The following is a 20,448-nucleotide window of genomic DNA, read 5'->3' as shown; positions in this document are numbered from 1 at the left end:
GAGTTAACTCTTGAGCAGCACTATTCAATTAGAACTTTCTGCCATGATGGAGATGTTCTAGAATGAGTATCATCTAATACCTTAGCCACTAGACACAGGTGAAAATTGATGCTCGAAATGTGGCTAGTTCGACTGAGGATCGGAATTTTAAAATTTTATTTCATTTTAATTAACTTATATTTAAATCTAAATAGCTATGTGAGGCTAATGGCTACTATGTTGGATAGCACAGTTTTAGAGTTCTAATTTAATTCAGCTTCAGGTTTTTGGAAAGCATACATCATAGGTCATACCATGTATTTCTTATTGCAGGACATAAGAGGTTTATCATTTTTTAATGCCCCACCTTATTGATGCTAAGATTGAGCAGTGGGCTCAGGTGGTGGCAGTCTCATCGTTATATTTTGAAGTTCCTCATCAACCTTTCATCTAATAGCTCTATTCATTTATAATTTTTGCCTGAATTGGTTATTTCATTATGGGTTTCAAAATGGTGCTCTGCTAAAGCTATCATTCTTTCTACATTTGTAATCCATAATTATTCTGTAAAGATATTTCTTTCATCAACGAGTGCTATTTGTTTAGCCTGAAATACAATTAATTTAAGAAAAGGAAAGATAAATCCTTAGTTATTTTGTTTTTGTGGTCATTAATGGTTGATGAGGAAGGCAAGCATCTTGTACGTAGGCAAAGGTGCTGGGATTTTATCCTGAAGCTATAGAAAGTCATTGCAGATTTTAAGCAGAATTTCATTTTAGGATACACTCTTTGGTGTGGAAAATGGGTAAAAGGAAGGGCTTGAAGGGAGCTGTCATAATTCAGGCCAGAGATGGTGAGGGCCTGAACTCTGATAGGGCTGGTAGAGCTGAAAATTTTGCCAGAATCCAGATTAGGAAGTAGAATCAACAAAATTTAGCAGTCAAATACTGTGGTGATGGGAGGGGAGAGTAGGATAGGATGACATGTTGAATCCTAGAATCTAATTTGGTAAAGTAAGTACATAGCAATGCCACAAACCGCCTTGAGAAATACAGGAGGAAAAGTAGAAAGAAGTTAGTTTCTAATAAAAAACGAAATCTGCCCAAATATGGATCTCCCAGACAAAAGGGAAGATTTAGGAAGCTACTATGTATATCTATATCTATCTATCTATATCCACCTATATATCTATATAAAATATAGAGATATATTTCTAAGAAATAATAGTGCATACTATACTACACGACACGACACGACACGACACTACCCACACTATGTACTAAAAAACCAAACCCGGTGCCCTGTGGGACAGAGTAGAATTGCCCCACAAAGTTTCCAAGGCTATAATCTTTATGGAGAGGAGCCCTGGTGACACAGTTGTTAAAGCACTCCACTACTAATCTAAAGGTTGGCAGTTCGACCCCACCAGCCACTCTGTGGGACAAAGATGTGACAGTCTGCTTCCGTACAGACTGACAGCCTTGGAAACCCTAAGGGGCAGTTTTACTCTGTCCTAGATTTGGTTTCTGCTTTTGGTTAATCTTTACAAAATGGACTACCACATCTTTCTCCTGTAGAGAGACTGATGGGTTCCGAACTGCCGACCTTTTGGTTAGCCGCTGAGCTCTTAACCAGTAAGCCACTAGGGCTACTGTACTACACTCCAAACCCATTGCCATCAAGTTGACCCTGACTCACAGTGACCCTACAGGACAGAGCAGAACTGCCCCATAGGGTTTCCAAGGAGCAGCTGGTGGATTCCAACTGCTGACTTTTTGGTTAGCAGCTGCACTCTTAACCACTGCACCACCAAGGCTCCAAAATTCAAACCCCATGCGGTTGAATCGATTCTGACTCATTGTAACCCTATAGGGTTTTCAAGGCTGTAAATCAAATTTACAGAAGCAGACTGCCACATAGTACACTATACTGGGGGGAAACTGCTCACGTAGAATCATCTGGATACTAAACCAAAAAAAAAAAAAAAAACAAACCCAGTGCCGTCAAGTCAATTCCGACTCATAGCAACCCTATAGGACAGAATAGAGCTGCCCCATAGAGCTTCCAAAGAGCGCCTGGTGGATTCAAACTGCCTACCCTTATGGTTAGCAGCTGTAGCACTTAACCACTATGCCACCAGGGTTTCCATCTGGATGCTAAAAAGGATGCTAGATGTCTAAAAATCAGGGATCATTCTCTTAGCTTGAAATGATTCAAATACTAGACTCTATTCCTAACTCATTTTTAAACATATCCTAAATTCCTTTCTATTGTTATTTTTCCCCTGTTGCTTACAGAGATGTACCTACTATTTTAGGAAATCCTTAACATTAGACATAGTGTTTTTAGAAGTGACAAACGCTATGCAAGTGTAGAGGCAAAAATCTTTTCAGTGGCCTAAAGACCTATGATAAACTATGGAAAGAAAGTTTTCATTTGAAGATTATATCCCTTAACATTCTTTCAAAAGCCTTATTTCCCACAAGTTTTCACCTTTTATCGTTTACCAAATAATGCCCTTTGGAGAAATTGAAATTTATTTTCAGTTCTTTTTTTAAATGACATTTCACAGAATCTTGCTGTCTCCAATAGACTTAAACACAGAATAAGAGAGCAATAGGGCATGCAGGTATATTCAATAAAGATATTATTTTAAATACTTATTTAATTGTATTTATGGTACATTTTCTTGAAATTTTTTGGAAGAATTAATTATAATGAAAAATATGAATTTTTGCTAACAGTACTCATTGTTAGAATTGAGATAATGAATGTAAAGCACTTAAAAGTTTGCTAGTACTGAACAGCCGTTAGCTGCTATTAATATTCTTAGGGTGAAGATTGAAGAGGTTAATACGTGTAAAGTGCATATAATAGTGCCTGACACATGGTAAGTACTTGATAAATGTCTAGCCGTTATTATCATCATCATCATTATTACCTAAAACTGTAAAGTGTCCAAAATTGCCAGTGCTACTTTCAATTGGTTTCTTCCTGCTTAAACATGAACTCATCATTTTCATAAAACTTTATTAGATGGGGTGACTTGAAAACCATTTAATCTACAGAATTCATTCCTTATTTAGTTAAAGAAAAAAAAAACTTGCTACCTTGGAATCAATTCCAACTCATAGTTTAAATCTCATAGCAACTCTAGAGGACAGAGTAGAACTGCCCCATAGGATTTCCAAGGCTGTAAATCTTTACAGTAGCAAACTATCACATCTTTCTCCCACAGAGCCACTGGTGGTTTTGAACAGCTGAGCTTTTGGTTAGCATCCCAGCACTTTAACCACTGCTCCACCAGGGCTCCTAGCCTTATTTACAAGGCAACCGTGAACTACTTAAATTCATATTTCAAAAAAAAACCCAGAAATTATTTAATATTTATTACCCCCAAATATATTTAATTTTCTTTTCAAATAACCAGGGAGACCCTGATGGTGTAGTAGTTAAGAGCTACGGATACTAACCAAAAGGTCAGCAGTTCAAACCCACCAGGCGCTCCTTAGAAACTCTATGGGGCAGTTCTGTTCTGTCCTATAGGTTCGCTATGAATCGAAATCGACCCGATGGCAACAGGTACAGGTAGTAGCCAGGAACATCACTTGAAAATCAGGTACTAAAATCATAATTGATGTGTTGTTTGATGAAAATGTACTTCATTTACACCTACGGCATTAATTCACAGCCAGTTTTTCCAGCAGATCCAATTTCACACTGCCTCATTCACACAATTTTTGTGATTAAAGCTTCAAATTTCCCCAAGTGTAAAGACCACGGGTTCAGTAGGTGGCCAAGACATAGAGTTCCATTGAGTCTCATAGTGTTCCCCAAAGTTGTCTCCAGTCAAGGGCTGGTTGTGGGCTGGTCTTAAATGCAAGTCACTAAAATAGTCAGGATTATTTTTAAAGTATCTTTTCTAGCTGCAGACTTAAATCTACACCCAAAAGCACAAATATAAACTTTAAAAAAATGTAACCACAATAACAGCTATGTTCGAAAACAACAGTTCCATGAAGTTTGGGGATTTTTTTTCTCATGATGATGAGTAGGAACTGGTGGTCCTTGGGTTTTTGCTTCACCAAAATGGTTTGTGGACTGAAAAAAGCTGACAGTAAATTGATAGGTATAAAACAAGATTGTCTAGCCTCTGAAGGGCTCTGAGAAGGAATACTTTATACTGTGATTTTTGCTTCATGTTAAAACAGCCGTTTTTAATATCAGTTTGAAAATGAAATTTTAATGTATTATCTCCCTCTTATGAATTAGTGTTTATAAAAGAGGACATTTAGCGGGTCTTTTCTGATCTAGTGGAAGGAAAACAGTAGCTTATTAAAGCTCAGAGAATGGCTTCTCAGTTCCTTGTCAAGTCTCAAAGCCCCATCATTTTTTCCCTTTAAATGACTCCAAAACAAAATGATACCTCTAAGGATCAAAGCAATAAAAGAAGAAAACATTAAAGCCTGTCTGACACAGGCCTCTCCTCCATACTTCCTTGTTCCTCCCATCCTCCCTACATAAGTATGAGTCAGGTAATGTTAACTTTGAATCATACATTTGTTAGTTTCTTTTGAGCATTATATAAACAAGGTTTTGATGAGAACCTATGAGCCAAATGACCTGTAATCATTTGCATTTGTACGTATTGTGCCTTTAAAAACAGAGCAGTAAGTTTCCCTATATGCTCTTGTATTTGAATTCCACAGGAAATTATTCATGATATCATTTTTGTGATACAAGCATGCCCTGAAGAAATTGATTATGCCATAATAAAATGCTCACAGAACAAATGGGAAGACATAATTTTCAAGAGTAAAGTACTTGAATTACATTATGTGTGTTGGAATACTCCCTCTCTGAAGCTGATAACAATAGCTGCATTTATTGAGCACTTCCTATGTGGCGGGCACTGGGCTTAAATGCTTTACAGACATTATTTCCATTTGATCTTCCCAACAATTCTATGAGGTATTATTATCCCTATTTTCAGGCGAGAAAAATAAAGCTTATTCTGCAAATATTTATTGGGCAACTACTCTGTCCCAGTCTCCAGTCTAGGCCTTCAAATGGAAGCTTAGAAAGGAAAGTTACCTAGAGTTCGGACACAAGCTTGTTTCTGCTTTTATCATGCCCCCATAGTCCCTTACTCAGAAAAATGTTAAAGAAAACAGTCCCATATATTTGTATCGAAGAATGTCTTCAGTTTAGTTCCTTATCGATTTTGTTAATGTTCTTTCATCTTATGCAACTCTGGAATCATGGAATTTTGTATCTGGAAGGGAACCTAAAGAAGTGCCTCACATTTTCCAAAATTTGAGTTGTCGCAAATAAAATGTTCAAAAAGATGTAGAAATTCCAATTGTCTCTTCAATCAGGAAAATCTTCTTAGTAATTTCAATTGGGAAATTTCAAAGAAAAAAAAAACTAAAATTCACTCACATAAAAGATATGTTGCATGTATTTTGTTAAACAATTGTCTTACGTGAGATAAAATTTGTGCCTAAATCTTATCTTTCATCCTCTCTGAAAAGAAAGAGTTCAATGATTTCTAGGGATCAATTTTTCATTTTGTGAAAAATAAATATGCTCCACATCCTGTAAAGGGAAAAGACTTTTTCCAAGAGATGATGATGATTATCCCTGATACCAAAACCAGGTAAAGACACCACAAGAAAAGAAAATTATAGACCTTTGAACGTAGATGCAAAAATCCTCAACAAAATTCTAGCCAATAGAATTCAACAACATATCAAAAAAATAATTCACCATGACCCACTGGGATTCATACCAGGTATGCAGGGATGGTTCAACATTAGAAAAACAATTAATGTAATCCACCACATAAATAATACAAGAATCACATGATTTTATCAATTGATGCAGAAAAGGCATTTGACAAAGTTCAACGCCCATTCATGATAAAAATTCTCAGCAAAATAGGAATAAAAGGAAAATTCCTCAACATAATAAAGGGCATTTATACAAAGCCAATAGCCAACATCACCCTAAATGGAGAGAGCCTGAAAGCATTCCCATTGAGATCGGGAACCCAGACAAGGATGCCCTTTATCACCACTCTTATTCAACATTGTGCTGGAAGTCCTAGCCAGAGCAATTAGGCTAGATAAAGAAATAAAGGGCATCCAGACTGGCAAGGAAGAAGTAAAAATATCTCTATTTGCAGATGACATAATCTTATACACAGAAAACCCTAAGGAATCCTCCAGAAAACTACTGAAACTAATAGAAGAGTTCAGCAGAGTATCAGGATACAAGATAAACATACAAAAATCAGTTGGATTCCTCTACACCAATGAAAGAACATCGAAGAGGAAATCACCAAATCAATGCCATTTACAGTAGCCCCCAAGAAGATAAAATACTTAGGAATAAACCTTACCAGAGATGTAAAAGACTTATACAAAGAAAACTACAGTACACTTCTGCAAGAAACCAAAAGAGACCTACATAAGTGGAAAAACATACCTTGCTCGTGGATAGGAAGACTTAACATTATAAAAATGTCTATTCTACCAAAAGTGATCTATACATTTAATACAATTCCGATCCAAATCCCAACAACATTCCTTAATGAGATGGAGAAACAAATCACCAATCTCATATGGAAGGGAAAGAGGCCCCGGATAAATAAGGCATTTCTGAAAAAGAACAAAGCAGGAGGCCTCACGTTACCTGATTTTAGAACCTATTATACTGCCACAGTAGTCAAAACAGCCTGATACTGGTACAACAACAAATACATAGGCCAATGGAACAGAATTGAGAATCCAGACATAAATCCATCCACATACGAGCAGTTGATATTCGACAAAGGCCCCAAGACAGTTAAATGGGGAAAAGACAGTCTTTTTAACAAATGGTGCTGGCATAACTGGATATCCTTCTGCAAAAAAATGAAACAAGACCCATACCTCACTCCATGCACAAAAACTAACTCAACATGGATCAAATACCTAAATATAAAATCTAAAACGATAAAGATCATGGAAGAAAAAATAGGGACAACGTTAGGAGCCCTAATACATGGCATAAACAGTATACAAAACATTATTAAGAATGCAGAAGATAAACTAGATAAGATAACTGGGAGCTCCTAAAAATCAAACACCTATGCTCATCCAAAGACTTCGCCAAAAGAGTAAAAAGCCTGCCTACAGACTGGGAAAAAGTTTTTAGCTATGAGATTTCCGATCAGTGTCTGATCTCTAAAATCTACATGATACTGCAAAAACTCAACTACAAAAAGACAAATAACCCTATAAAAAAATGGGCAAAAGACATGAATAATCACTTCACTAAAGAAGACATTCAGGTAGCTAACAGATACATGAGGAAATGTTCACGATCATAAGCCATTAGAGAAATGCAGATCAAAACTACAATAAGATTTCATCTCACTCCAACAAGGCTGGCATTAATCCAAAAAACACAAAAGAATAAATGTTGGAGAGGCTGTGGAGAGACTGGAACACTTCTACACTGCTGGTGGGAATGTCAAATGGTACAACCACTTTGGAAATCGATTTGGCGCTTCCTTAAAAAGCTAGAAATAGAACTACCATACAATCCAGCAATCCCAGTCCTCAGAATATATCCTAGATAAATAAGAGCCTTTACATGAACAGATATATGCACACCCATGTTTATTGCAGCACTGTTTACAATAGCAAAAAGATGGAAGCAACCAAGATGCCCATCGACGGATGAATGGATAAATAAATTATGGTATATTCACACAATGGAATACTATGCATTGATAAAGAACAGTGAGGAATCTGAAACATTTCATAACATGGAGGAACCTGGAAGGCATTATGCTGAGTGAAATTAGTCAGTTGCAAAAGGACAAATATTGTATAAGACCACTATTATAAGAACTTGAGAAATAGTTTAAACTGAGAAGAAAACATTCTTTCGTGGTTACGAGAGGAGGGAGGGAGGGACGGTGGGAGAGGGGTATTCACTAATTAGATGGTAGATAAGAACTACTTTAGGTGAAGGGAAAGACAACACACAATACAGGCAAGGTAAGCACAACTGGACTAAACCAAAAGCAAAGAAGTTTCCTGAATAAACTGAATGCTTCAAAGGCCAGTGTAGCAGGGGCAGGGGTTTGGGGACCATGGTTTCAGGGGACATGTAAGTCAATTGGCATAACAAAATCTATGAAGAAAACACTTTGCATCCCACTTTGGAGTGTGGCGTCTGGGGTCTTCAACGCTAGCAAGCTGCCATCTAAGATGCATCAATTGGTCTCAACCCACCTGGAGCAAAGGAGAATGAAGAACACCAAGGACACAAGGTGATTACGAGCCCAAGACACAGAAAAGGGCACATGAACCAGAGACTACATCATCCTGAGACTAGAAGAACTAGATGGTGCCTGGCTACAACTGATGACTGCCCTGACAGGGAACACAACAGAGAACCCCTGAGGGAGCAGGAGAGCAGTAGGATGCAGACCCCAAATTCTCATAAAAAGACCAGATTTAATGGTCTGACTGAGACTAGAAGGACTCCGGTGCTCATGGCCCCCAGACCTTCTGTTGGCCCGGGACAGGAACCATTCCCGAAGCCAACTCTTCAGACATGGATCGGACTGGACAATGGGTTGGAGAGGGATGCTGGTGAGGAGTGAGCATCTTGGATCAGGTGGACACTTGAGACTACATTGGCATCTCCTGCCTGGAGGGTAGATGAGAAGGTAGAGGGGGTTAGAAGTTGACAAAATGGACACGAAAAGAGAGAGTGGAGGGACAGAGCGGGCTGTCTCGTTAGGGGGAGAGTAATTGGGAGTGTGTAGCAAGGTGTATATGGGTTTTTGTGTGAGAGACTGACTTGCTTTTTAAACTTTCACTTAAAGCACAATAAAAATTATATAAAAAAAGAGATGATGGTGTTTATATTATGGACTTTTTTTAATAGTAACAAACCTATATGTAATTGTGGATATGTGAAGCAGAGATTACGCCATGTGCCATAGTTAGTCATCTTGCAACTTTTCCAGACTGATGTAACTTCATTTTTGAACAAATGTTATTTTGTTAAATACATGTCCATTTAAACTTGTATACAAAGGTTGTAATTATAGCAGGAAATTGGTGGGGGCAGAGGAGGTTAAATCTGGTTGTCCTGTCATACATTAGGAATGATTTCTTGGAAACCTAGTCCAGATTTTCAACTGAGGTTTGCTGTTTCAACCCACTGCTATAGTTTCAAGTAATAACTTTCCAATATTTTACTTCTGACTGAGAGATTTGTGTGTTGGGGGGAGGGTGGGGAGAGGATCACAGAATCAGTAGCCTTTCTGCTGATTTTGCACTCTTGAGGACAAAAAGACAGTGCAATATGAGGATACCACTTAACATTCATTATAGGACTCATAGGAATATATAGAAGGCTCAATGTTAAAAGAAAGTTCTAGAGCAGTGCTTCTTAGAGAAATATAATGCAAGCCACAAGGGAGCCACCCCCATACATGAGTATATGTTTTACAGTAGCCATATAAAAAAAGTAAAAAGAAACAGGTGAAGTTAGTTTTAATGAAATACTTAACACAACAGATTCAAAATATCATTTCAACATGTAATCAATATAAAAATTATTAATGAGATAATTTATATCCTTTTTTGTACTAAGTCTTTGAAATCTGGTGTGAATTTTACATTTATAGCTCTTCTCAATTTGTGACTCGTTTTTAGACACTGACGAGTCAATTCTGACTCACGTGTGCAGAATAGAACTGTTCCACAGGATTTTCAGAGGCGCCTCTGGGAGGGTTCAAACCACCTACCTTTGGGCTAGTAGTGGAGCGCTTAACCATTTGCGCCACCCAGGGACTCCTCAGTTTTGACTAGCCAACCTCAGTTAAGCGTCTGTGGCCACATGTGACTAGTGTCTACCATATTAGACTTCGTAGGTCTAGAGATTGGAGGCAGTCACTTAGAGGTCTCCTTTGTTAAACGGGGGAAAAAATGGTAACCCTGTCCAGGGCAATATCAGCTTCTGTGTTCAAATAACTCTTTTTTGCTGCTACCTGCAAGAAAAATCCCCCAGCCTCGTTTTATTTTCCCAAATTGACCCAACCAAAGAAAGTGGTTGCAACACTCTTGGATTTAATAAAATAAATAAAAGAAAAAAGTTCATTGTTAATAACAACAACAAATTCGCTTTTCTCCTTGGGCAAAAGGAAGGAGGAGGGTATTTTTCTAAATGAATTCACAAATATTTATCAAGTTAATACCCTGTGCAACGCAGCTGTGCGAGTGGTACTTTAGCCCATTATTAACAGTTCATTTAATGCTTAATTCCCACACTGTCACTACTGCTCACATTACTCTTAGCGATCAATTAACTTTGTGTTAAAATTTATTCCTCTGGGTCTCAAGGTAAAATAAATGAATAAAAGTTGATACCGAAAATGGTATAGAATTTATTTTATTTTTTTAAAGATTAGTTCATCCTTTGAGTGGAGTAATAACCGCTGGACAGTGTTAGACACACAACTGTCTCTCTGCAACTCTGGATATTTTTACTAAAGCAAGAATGTTAACCAGAATAATTGATCACTGACCAACTTCTTATCGCTATAAGGAATTGGGATGTGGCTTTGCAATGTAAATGAAAGGTAAATTAGGCATTTTATACATAAATGCAAAATAATATACAACTCCTTATCTTCATATTTCTGCCAGCAGGTTTTATCGTCAGGAATTACAGAGATGCTGCTGCTAAATTAGCTGAGTTTGGGTCCAGGTTGGATTTGCAGCACCTTTAAATCAAGTCGGTTGGAGGAGGTGATGAAAGCACCAGCCAAGTGGCCCCTTCTGCCCGCAGGCCATGCTGAGACTGCCCAGATGTTGTCCAACCCCGAGTTGTGCGCCCGGGGTCCAGGGCTGCCTGAGAGGGCGCACAGAGGGGATTTCCGGCTCTCAGGCCTCCTCCTTCGGCTCCCTAAACAGATGGAGCCTCCTCAGGTGGTCCTGAGGCTCGTGGACCTTGAGCCCGTGCCAAGAGGAGCTCTGGCAAAGGCAGCAGAAAGAGCCCAACCCCTGCTCCTCGCGGGCTCAGTTAGGAACCTCGCGCCGCCCGCCAGCGCAGACCTGGCCGGCTGGATGTGGGGCTCTAATCTCACCTGCTCACACCTGCACAGGGAAGAAGGCGAGGGCGCTCCAGGTGTCTGGGGCCAGGAAGGATGAAAGGGAGCTGCTACGAGGCGTGCGCGGGGAGCGCAGCGGGGACGCGCTGTGATGGCGGGGCGTGGGAGGCCCGGGACGCCTGGCCGCGGCCTGTGGGCACCAAGGGACTGGCCGGCCCATAGAGTTCCTTTGGCTTTCTTCTTCCCCCTTGCAGGGCGCTTGGCCAGTGGCTGCGGTAGCTTTCCACTCAGCTTGGCGACTTTTACATTTTCTGCCCGTGCAGGCACACTCAGCGCGCCAGTGCACCTGGCACGGTGGCCCGGGGTCAAACCTCGCCGGCTTCCGGGACCCACTGGAGACTCCCGCTCCCGAGCTCTCCTCGTCCCCCGGGACTCCGTCGCCGTCTCGGGGTGGGTTTCCTTAGATCTCCCATCCTGACCTGGAGAAGGAGTCAGAACCCCCTCGGCCCTCTCCTCCTCCGCCCACGGTCAACCTGACTTTTTAATATAATCTTTTATTTAAAGTCAACGGAGGAGCAGGAAACCCGCGCATCTGCCTACAAGATATTTTTTTAATAACTCCTCGACCTCTGCCGAGAGCAGCAGCCTTCAGTAACCTCCCTATGTATTCCTTCGCGAACATTCAGGCCGTAAGGAGTAGGGACTTTGGAGGTCAGGACCGAAGCCTGAGGGCAAGGCGGACGTGAGGAGGGGATGGGGCGGGGGGGGGGGACCGAAGCAAGACAATGCAACCCGAATATCAAACATTTAACACAAAAGCGTCAACTTAGAGAGCCTTGAATCCAACTGGGAGCCGAACCCCGGGGGCTCCCCGGCACCGAGCTTACCAAGTCCCCATCTGGGGGTGGGGCAGGTGAATGCCCAGCCTGTGACCCTGGAAAGGGCGGGTCTTGGGCACTTACAGGACGTGCTCCCAGACCAGACGCGCCCACAGGCACCCCCGGAGACAGCTGGCCAAAAGGACACGCCAGGACACCCGGCCTGGGTCTGCGCCCCCCGGCCCCCACGCCTGACTGAGCTCCCTCCTCCGGGGGGGACCACTGCTCTCTATCTTTCCCTAGGAGTCTCCGACCTGCTCAGACCTGTGGTAGTTACAGGCTCCCAGCCGCCCGCCCCTCCTGCCTTTCCCCTCCTCTTTCCCTCGCCTCCCTTGGACGCCCCCAGATCTCTCGGACTCGCCCTTCCTGAAAGTAGGCGAGGCCCCGAAACAGGGGCTGGGAAGAAGGGAGGGAGCCGGGAGGCGGGCAGCGCGGCGGGCTACGGGCGTGGCCGCCTCAGGCCCCGCCCCGGGTGCGCGCGGCGGCGGCTAGCCTCGCTCTGAGAGACAGGTATCGCTTAGGCGCCATGTTGTGAGCGGAAGTGGGGAGCGCGCGGCGGCCGCTGTTCTGCTTGGAGCGGGCGCGGGAACGGGCGGGGGGGGGCGGAGCTGTAGTCGCGGCGGCGGAAGGAGGAGAGGAAGAAAGGGGCGAGACCCCGTGCCCGGCGGCGGCGCGAGGCTCTACCTAAGCGCGCGGACGTCTTGGGCTGGGCGCGCGGTCCGGGAGACCAGTGTCGGTGCCGAGCCCTCTGCGGGGCCGCCACCGCCGTCGCTGCCGCTGCCGCTGCTGCTGCTGCTGCCGTGGGGCTCGGGCGGCGACGGAGCGGGGCGGGCGGGGCGGGAGGAGGCGGTGAAGGCGGCGGGCCGGGGGGGAAGATGCCGCTGGCGCAGCTGGCGGACCCGTGGCAGAAGATGGCTGTGGAGAGCCCGTCCGACAGCGCAGAGGTGAGTGCGGCGGGGCGGCCCGGCGGCGCGAGCCCCCACCCTCGCCCGGCCGGCTCGCTCCTTCCCGGCGCCCGGCCACTCGGCTGCTTCCTCTCGGCTCGTGTCTCCCTCGGTCCGGGATTCCGGTTCGGGGACTTGGGGCTGGTTGGCTTGTCCGTCTCTGGCTGTTGTTCCCACCCGCACCGTCGCCTACCCTCGCTTCCTCGAGGGGCTCTTGGGGTGGCGGCGCGTGAGGTTTGGAGTGGGCGCTGGGGCTTCGCGAGGTGCCGATTGTCATCAAGTTTGCGTGGGGGACCCGGGAGGCGGAGCGGGGACCGGCGGGGAGTTGGGAACTTTGGCCCTGCCGGTCGGGGGCTTCCTTGGACCTGGGCGACTTTGCGGGGTGGCCGAAGGGTATGGATTAGGTTCCCCGAGAAGCAGGGGCTCTCGAGTGGGTTCGGGGTCGGGGGTTGCTACGGGAACACGGGCGCACGGAGGCAGGAAGGGCCTGGGACAGGGGTGGCGACGTGTAGGGCTTTCGGGTAAGGGGTGCTGGACAGCCTAGGGTTTTTGCTTCCTTCCATCTGCCGCAGCTGCTGCTGCAAAGGAGAAAGGGGGATCCTGAGGTGCCCCCCCATCCGCTTCTGAGGTCGCTGAGCTCGAGGACTCTGTCCCTGCGAGTTAAACTTGAGTTTCCTGCCCATAGAGGCGAGAAGGTGATAGTCAAGGAGATCAACGGCCGCCCTAAAGGCCTTTCTGGTTTTCCTACCCTGGGATCTGGTGACCGTCCCTGAGACACCCACCCGAGTACCTTGTGCGTGCCCTTTCCGGCCCGCAACAGGACCAAACAGAATTGCCCTGGCTACATCCCAGCCACCAGCTTTTCGCAGCCGATCCCAGCACGAACTCAGGGTTTGCGAAAATGACCCAGACAAGACCCATTCCAGGTTATTAGGGTGCATCTCCGGAGTGGAAGGAGCCCTGGTGGCGCAGTGGTTAAGCGCTCGGCTGCTAACCAAAAGGTCGGCGGTTGAAACCCACCAGCCGCTCCGCAGGAGAAAGATGTAGTAGTCTGCTTCCTTAAAGATTGTAGTTGTTGTTGTTAGGTACCGTGGAGTTGGTTCCGACTCATAGCGACCTTATGCACAGCAGAACGAAACACTGCTGGGTTGGAAATCCTGTGGGGCACTTCTACTCTGTTCTGCTCTGTCCTTTAGGGTCGCTATGAGTCAGAATCTACTAGATGGCAACGGTTTGGTTTGGTTTTGGTTTTCGGAGTGGAAAATCAGTTCCTGATGGTGGCGCGTCTGCCATTCTTCTTTCTTTACTTTTTGCTGTCTTCTTTCCCTACAGCGGACTTTGGGGGATTACAGGATGCTAGGCTGAGTGTGTGTAATAGTTACTGAGTGAGTGACCCCATTTCTGGAAAGCATGACTGAAACGCGGGGGTGGAACGGGACAGGCTCTGATGAGTGGTGTACTTGGCGGCAGCCGCTGGCCCTGCCGGCCTCCGCAGTGTGAGAGGTGGATAGGATTACTGGTTACGTCAGTGAGACCAAGGCTCTGTTTGATCTGAGATGCGGGACACTTGCATTCTCGGGTATAATGGAGGGGGAGGGGTTCAAATAGCTTTTCCGCTGTTTCCTGGTCACCTTCACTGCTGTATAAAATGTTTACTTGCTCTTTACAGCGCAAGCAGAGTTGTAATGGTACTTACGATTGGTGCTTAGTATTTTGCGACTCGGAACATACTTTTAAAACCTAAACGAAATGCTGCTCTTGAAAATAAATAAATAACGAAATCGTGTTTTTAAGACTGGCAGAATTACAGGAATTTCCCTTAAAATGATCGTGTTAGTCAGCCTAATGCTATAAATCTTCTGTAAGAAAGTCAAACTTTGAATTTTTTTTATCATCCTTTGGATAGGGAGTGAGAAAGATAGTATGCCAGGGGGCGCTTTTCATTCATTTTTTTCTTTCCCTCAGAAGTCTTTTTCTTGCATTAAATAATATCACTAAAAGGTTAATAAAATATGTTCTCGAAGTGCTGAGCTTGTTGAAAGAAGTTGAATTTGCTTTGAGCCAAATTTTTAGATGCAAACATTAACGTTTGCAAATCAGAATCAGTCCACATTTCTGCTTGGCATGTATCAATGTGTAGGAAAAAAATTTGTTTAGCATATACATTTGGGTAAGGAAGGCAGAAAGCTGATACTTACTTAACAGCTACTATATGCTTTCTTTTTTATATGCCAGGTACTGTGCTACATGCTATCTCATTGTGATTAAGCCCTAGGGCTGCTAACCAAAGGGTAGGCAGTTCGAATCTGCCAGGTGCTCCTTGGAAACTGGGGCAGTTCTACTCTGTCTTATAGGGTCACTATGAGTCGGAATCCACTCGAAGGCAGCAGGTTTGGGGTTTTTTGGCATGACACAGCGGGGTAGTATTGTGGTCTGTCCCTCCCCGTTGTTACAAATTAGAAGACTGAATCTCAGAAGTTAAGGGCACAAAGATTGTAAATTATCAATGGCAGAGCGATAATTCAAAACCAGATGGATACAGTTCATGAGCTTTGCTTTATGTTAGGGTAGCTGCTTCAGATCTATTGTGGAAAAATTCAGGGTATGAATAAATAAGCTGGTAGTTAGAGATCATGCATTTTTTAGGAACAATTTAGAGTACCGTAAGAGGTCTCTTTTTAAAGCCTAGGTACTTCAGTTACTGTCATGTTTCCCAGAACGTGGCAGACCAAACCAAAAAAAAACCAAACCCAGTGCCGTCGAGTCGATTCCGACTCATAGCGACCCTGTCTACAGTTTGCCATTTTTTTAAGAATTTTCTTTGTATTCTGGCATAAGATATGTCAAACTAGATTCTCACAAATTGCCTGTAGATGCTTTGTTAACTTTGATTGTTAGGCTGTTCTAGGTAATTTACTTCTGATACTTATTTGGAAATATTGAAGCCTGTGAGGGAAGGGTTGAGAGTGCACAGGCTGCTAAACAAAAGGTCGGCAGTTCGAATGCCCCCCAGCCTGCTCCTGGGAAACCCTACGGAGCAATTCTACTCTGTCCTTATAGGGTTGCTGTGAGTCGAAATTGACTCGACGGCAAAGGGTTTGGTTTTTTTTTTTTTTGGTTTGGTGAGGGAAGGGTTGAGAGTTTTCATTCAGAGGTGTAATATTGGTACCCACTATTCTGCCATCGGCTTCCTCAGTAGGTTCCTATCAGAGAGCAATTGTATTTTATCAGAGTAACATTGCTGTTGTTTTCTTAATAGTAATTTACTTCAGTAAATACATCACACGCTTTCTCTGCAGACTAAAAGATTTCAAAGTTGGTCTGTATAGGAATTTACGTTCAATGGTCTCATCCCTAGTAGGCTGTGAACTCTTGAGAGCAGAGACTTTTCTCTGTATCCTCAGCACTTACCACAGTACCTGGCACCTAGGTACCATGGGCAGTGAATTAGTCATAAAGATCAGGAAAGGTGACTATGGATCTTATCTTTGTTCTTAACATTTAAATTATACATTGAAATATGAACAATTTAAAAAGACCTGAGCACCTCACCAAAAACACCCGCAGTTTCTTTATTCCTTTACGTAGTAGCCTTCCTGCCTTAGGACCTCCTACTGGTCTCATGGTGTTCAAAACAAAACAAAACAAAACAAAAAGCCTTGTGGTTAAACTCAAGCATGAGTCAAAACATGATAGGCTAGAACTAGGCCGAATGTTTAAAGCAGTAAATTGAGGATAATAAAGGAAGTACTATGTAAGCAAAGGAAGGACTGGTAGGAGCTAAAAACCAAATGGCTTCCTAAATGATGTAGGTGAATTCAAAACTCCTCATGGCCGCCCAATGGCACAGTAAATAAGAGCTCAGCTCCTAACCAAAAGGTCAGCAATTCAAATCCACCAGCCACTCCTTGGAAACCCTGTGGGGCAGTTCTGCTCTCCTATAGGGTCACTATGAGTCGGAATCAATTTGACGGCAACAGGTTTTAGTGCGTTACTTAAAAGATGCTGGTATGTTTTGGGATATTTGACTGTTTAGAGATTCATACCAAAGAAATGTGGCTCTACTGTTCTACAAATTTCCTTGCCTCTGCTGTCAGGAGCAACATTTACTGGATCATAAGCCTGACCTAGAATGACACTTTTCTCAGTTTCACTAGAGTGGGAATAAATTATAGTAAACCTAAATGTGAACAATTTTCAAAAATAATAAAATTAAGGAATGATTTTTGCTTTACAGAAATGTGTTGTGTAAAAATAGCCACCTTAAATTTCTTTAAATAACAAGCACCCATAATGCTTTGAAAACTATTAACTATTTTAATATTTTATATATAAAAAATGAGGCCCTTGTATTGGAGACCATCTTTAGTGAATGTGCACCCATTTTTAACCTCAAAGATTTCATTGTATTCTGTAGTATTGCTACTCTATCAATATTATGTAGGTTTCTTATATGTCATCTATAGGGGAAAACATTCTGTTAAAGTTTGATCGTTGATTTTGGGAAAAAAAATGTTTTAAATTAAGTTTCTTTTCCTTTTCCTGTTTCATTTTTACCACCTTTCAGGTTTTTTTTCTTTCTCCCAAGTGAAGATCTGAGGAGAGGACAGGTATTGTTACATGTCAACTGTCAAGTAACTGTGACACATTGCTGAACACTTCATTGTTTTCAGTGATTATGATATATGGTGTCAGTTTTTGTTAAACTAAAATTTAGGAAAGTTTGCTTTCTTTTGGCAACTTGACACATCGTTTTGATCCTGCGCTCATGGGGTAGATTCAAAACGTGAAACTTCCTGGGTGCATTTAAATTGAAATTTAAAGATAAAGAGATAAACTTATCTAATTAAAGGAGGCTACTTTTTAAAGATACTTCTCTGGAAATCACAATAAGTATATCCTGTTTTTTATTTAAGAAGAGTGGCATAATTGGGGTGTGTACTCCTGACCAAGGACTGGTCATTCAGTGAATTGTGGAATGATCGAACATCTAACAGACCATTTCTCCAGAAGTCTAACTTACAGAAGAATTGTTCTGAAGGTTATTGTTTTGTAATTATCATCCATTTTTAAAAAGTCATACCATTGTGATAATTGAGGAGATTTGCTGCGGAATTCCCCAGTCAGAGATTTATGAGCTGCCAGGCTGTGAATGGTAGTTAATGTTCAATGTGACTCAATCCACTCAGTGCAGACAGGGTGCTTTGGGCTCAGTGGCTCAGATTTTAATGTACAACAGTGACATCTTGGTGGTCACAGTGGTAATGCATGAGTGTGATAGTTCTCAGTTGTTCATGTGTTTTGGTGGATAACAAGGTTTAACGCATTGCATTGTAATTGTGCAAGTATATAAATTACACATCCCATTCCTCGATTCACATCATAGAAAGAAGAAGCACAGACATTTTAATACTTAACATTAGATGTCTTTTTCCCCATCAGTGTGAATACAGCTACCTGTATCATTAATCTGAAACAAATATCAGATCTCAGATATTCTGGTTTATCAATTTAATACCAAATATCGTAGAAGCAAGGATTAAAGCAACCATAAATCTCAGTTATTTGGTAAAATGTGTCAAGATTTAACAGCAAGCACAAATATACTAAATTCAGGGTAAAATGTATCCATATAACACATCCCTATCATTTAATAAATTGGGCTTATTTTAAACAAATATGCTAGTTAGCTGTAATTAAGATTTCAGTTTAGAAGGTTTGTTGCATAATTTAGGTGTATGACACAGTGTTGAAGCTTTGGAGCCATAAAGTCCTGGGTTTTATTCCCGGCTCTGCCACTTAGTAACTTTGTAACCTTATGCAAGTTATTTCATGTCTTTAAGCTTCAGCATCCTAATCATAAAATAGAGAAGAAAATTAATATCTACCCCATAGGGTTGGGGTGAGAATTAAATGAAATGATAACATATGTAAAGCAGTTGACCCAGCACATGGTTTAAGCATTTAATAAATAGTAATTATAATGAATCACCTCTCAAAGAACTGTCTGAAAAAGTTTCGTGTTTTTCCTCTGGGATAATTTTTTCAGAATCAAGCAGAACAATTAAAAATGATTTATTTGGTTGATCTGTTTAAACAGAACCATTATGCTATCTGAATAAAATGGGTAAAGTTAAGGTGAACAGAAATCTCTTGAATCTTGTCCTTTTTCTGTTGTTCCCCTCCTCAATATTGGTTGTTGTTGTTAGGTACCGTCAAGTTGGTTCCGGCTCATAGCGACCCTATAGGACAGAGTAGAACTGCCCCATAGAGTTTCCAAGAAGTGTCTGGTGGATTTGAACTGCCAGCCCTTTGGTTAGCAGCTGTAGCACTTAACCACTATGCCACCAGGGTTTCCTTATTTCCTGTTGTTGTTGTTAGGTGCCGTCGAGTCGGTTCCGACTCACAGCGACCCTATGCACAACAGAACGAAACACTGCCCAGTCCTGAGCCATCCTTAGTCATTGTTATGCTTGAGCCCATTGTTGCAGCCACTGTGTCAATCTACCTCTTTGAGGGTCTTCCTCTTTTCCTCTGACCCTGTACTTTGCCAAGCATGATGTCCTTCTCCAGAGACTGATCTCTCCTGACAACATGTCCAAAGTATGTAAGACACAGCCTCGCCATCCGTGCTTCTGAGGAGCATTCTGGCCGCACTTCTTCCAAGACAGATCTGTTCGTTCTTTTGGCAGTCCATGGTATATTCAATATTCTTCGCCAACACCATAATTTAAAGGCATCAACTCTTCTTCGGTCTTCCTTATTCGTTGTCCAGCTTTCACTTGCATATGAGGCGATTGAAAATACCATGGCTTGGGTCAGGTGCACCTTAGTCTTCAAGGTGACATCTTTGCTCTTCAACACTTTAAAGAGGTCCTTTGCAGCAGATTTACCCAATGCAGTGCGTCTTTTGATTTCTCGACTGCTGCTTCCATGGCTGTTGATTGTGGATCCAAGTAAAATGAAATTCTTGGCAACTTCAATCTTGGTAGTTGTCTTTAAAAGAGAAAAATAGATTAAAAAAATTTTCTTGAAGAGCACTCATGGTGCTCTATTAAAAAAACTGTCTACATGAGACCAAAAGGTCAAAAGTTACTCTAAATCAAAGATGAGACGATCAGGGGGCAGGGATACTAGAGACCTGGAAACGGAACCACCAGAATGCAATTAGAGAGAATGTTGACACATTGTGAAAAAATGTAACTAATGTCACTGAAAAATTTGTATAGAAATTGTCAAAGGGGAAACTAATTGGCGGTGTAAACTTTCACTGAAAACACAATAAATATTTTTCAAAAACATCTTGAATATTTGTGGAAGATGGAAGAAAGGAAAGTATGTTCACATCTTAACATTCCTGAAATTGGAAGTTTTCTTACACTCAATGGCATGTCATAGTTTAATTAGCAGCAGGCGTTTTTCTTAGTGATCTATAAAATAATGGTGCATGTTACATATGATGTTTTGTAATCAATGTCATATCTTGTAGTCAACCTCGTGGAGGAAGTGTGTCCCAGAAGAAATG

General features: G+C 42.3%; 1 protein-coding gene across 1 annotated transcript in view; it reads left to right on the top strand.

The window, feature by feature from the left end:
- Positions 1–12,814: 12,814 nt before the first annotated feature.
- RPS6KA3 (ribosomal protein S6 kinase A3) overlaps positions 12,815–20,448 on the top strand; it is a 111,382-nt gene continuing 103,748 nt past the window's right edge. Inside the window, exon 1 of the mRNA XM_064278082.1 lies at positions 12,815–12,923. Within this exon, the coding sequence (XP_064134152.1) occupies positions 12,855–12,923 (69 nt within the window). The 5' untranslated portion in view covers positions 12,815–12,854. The remainder of the gene's footprint in view (positions 12,924–20,448) is intronic.

This window comes from Loxodonta africana, chromosome X (assembly GCF_030014295.1).
Source record: "Loxodonta africana isolate mLoxAfr1 chromosome X, mLoxAfr1.hap2, whole genome shotgun sequence".
Lineage (NCBI taxonomy): Eukaryota > Metazoa > Chordata > Mammalia > Proboscidea > Elephantidae > Loxodonta > Loxodonta africana.
Note: the sequence above shows the minus strand (reverse complement) of the source record. Positions and strands in the feature narration are given on the sequence as shown.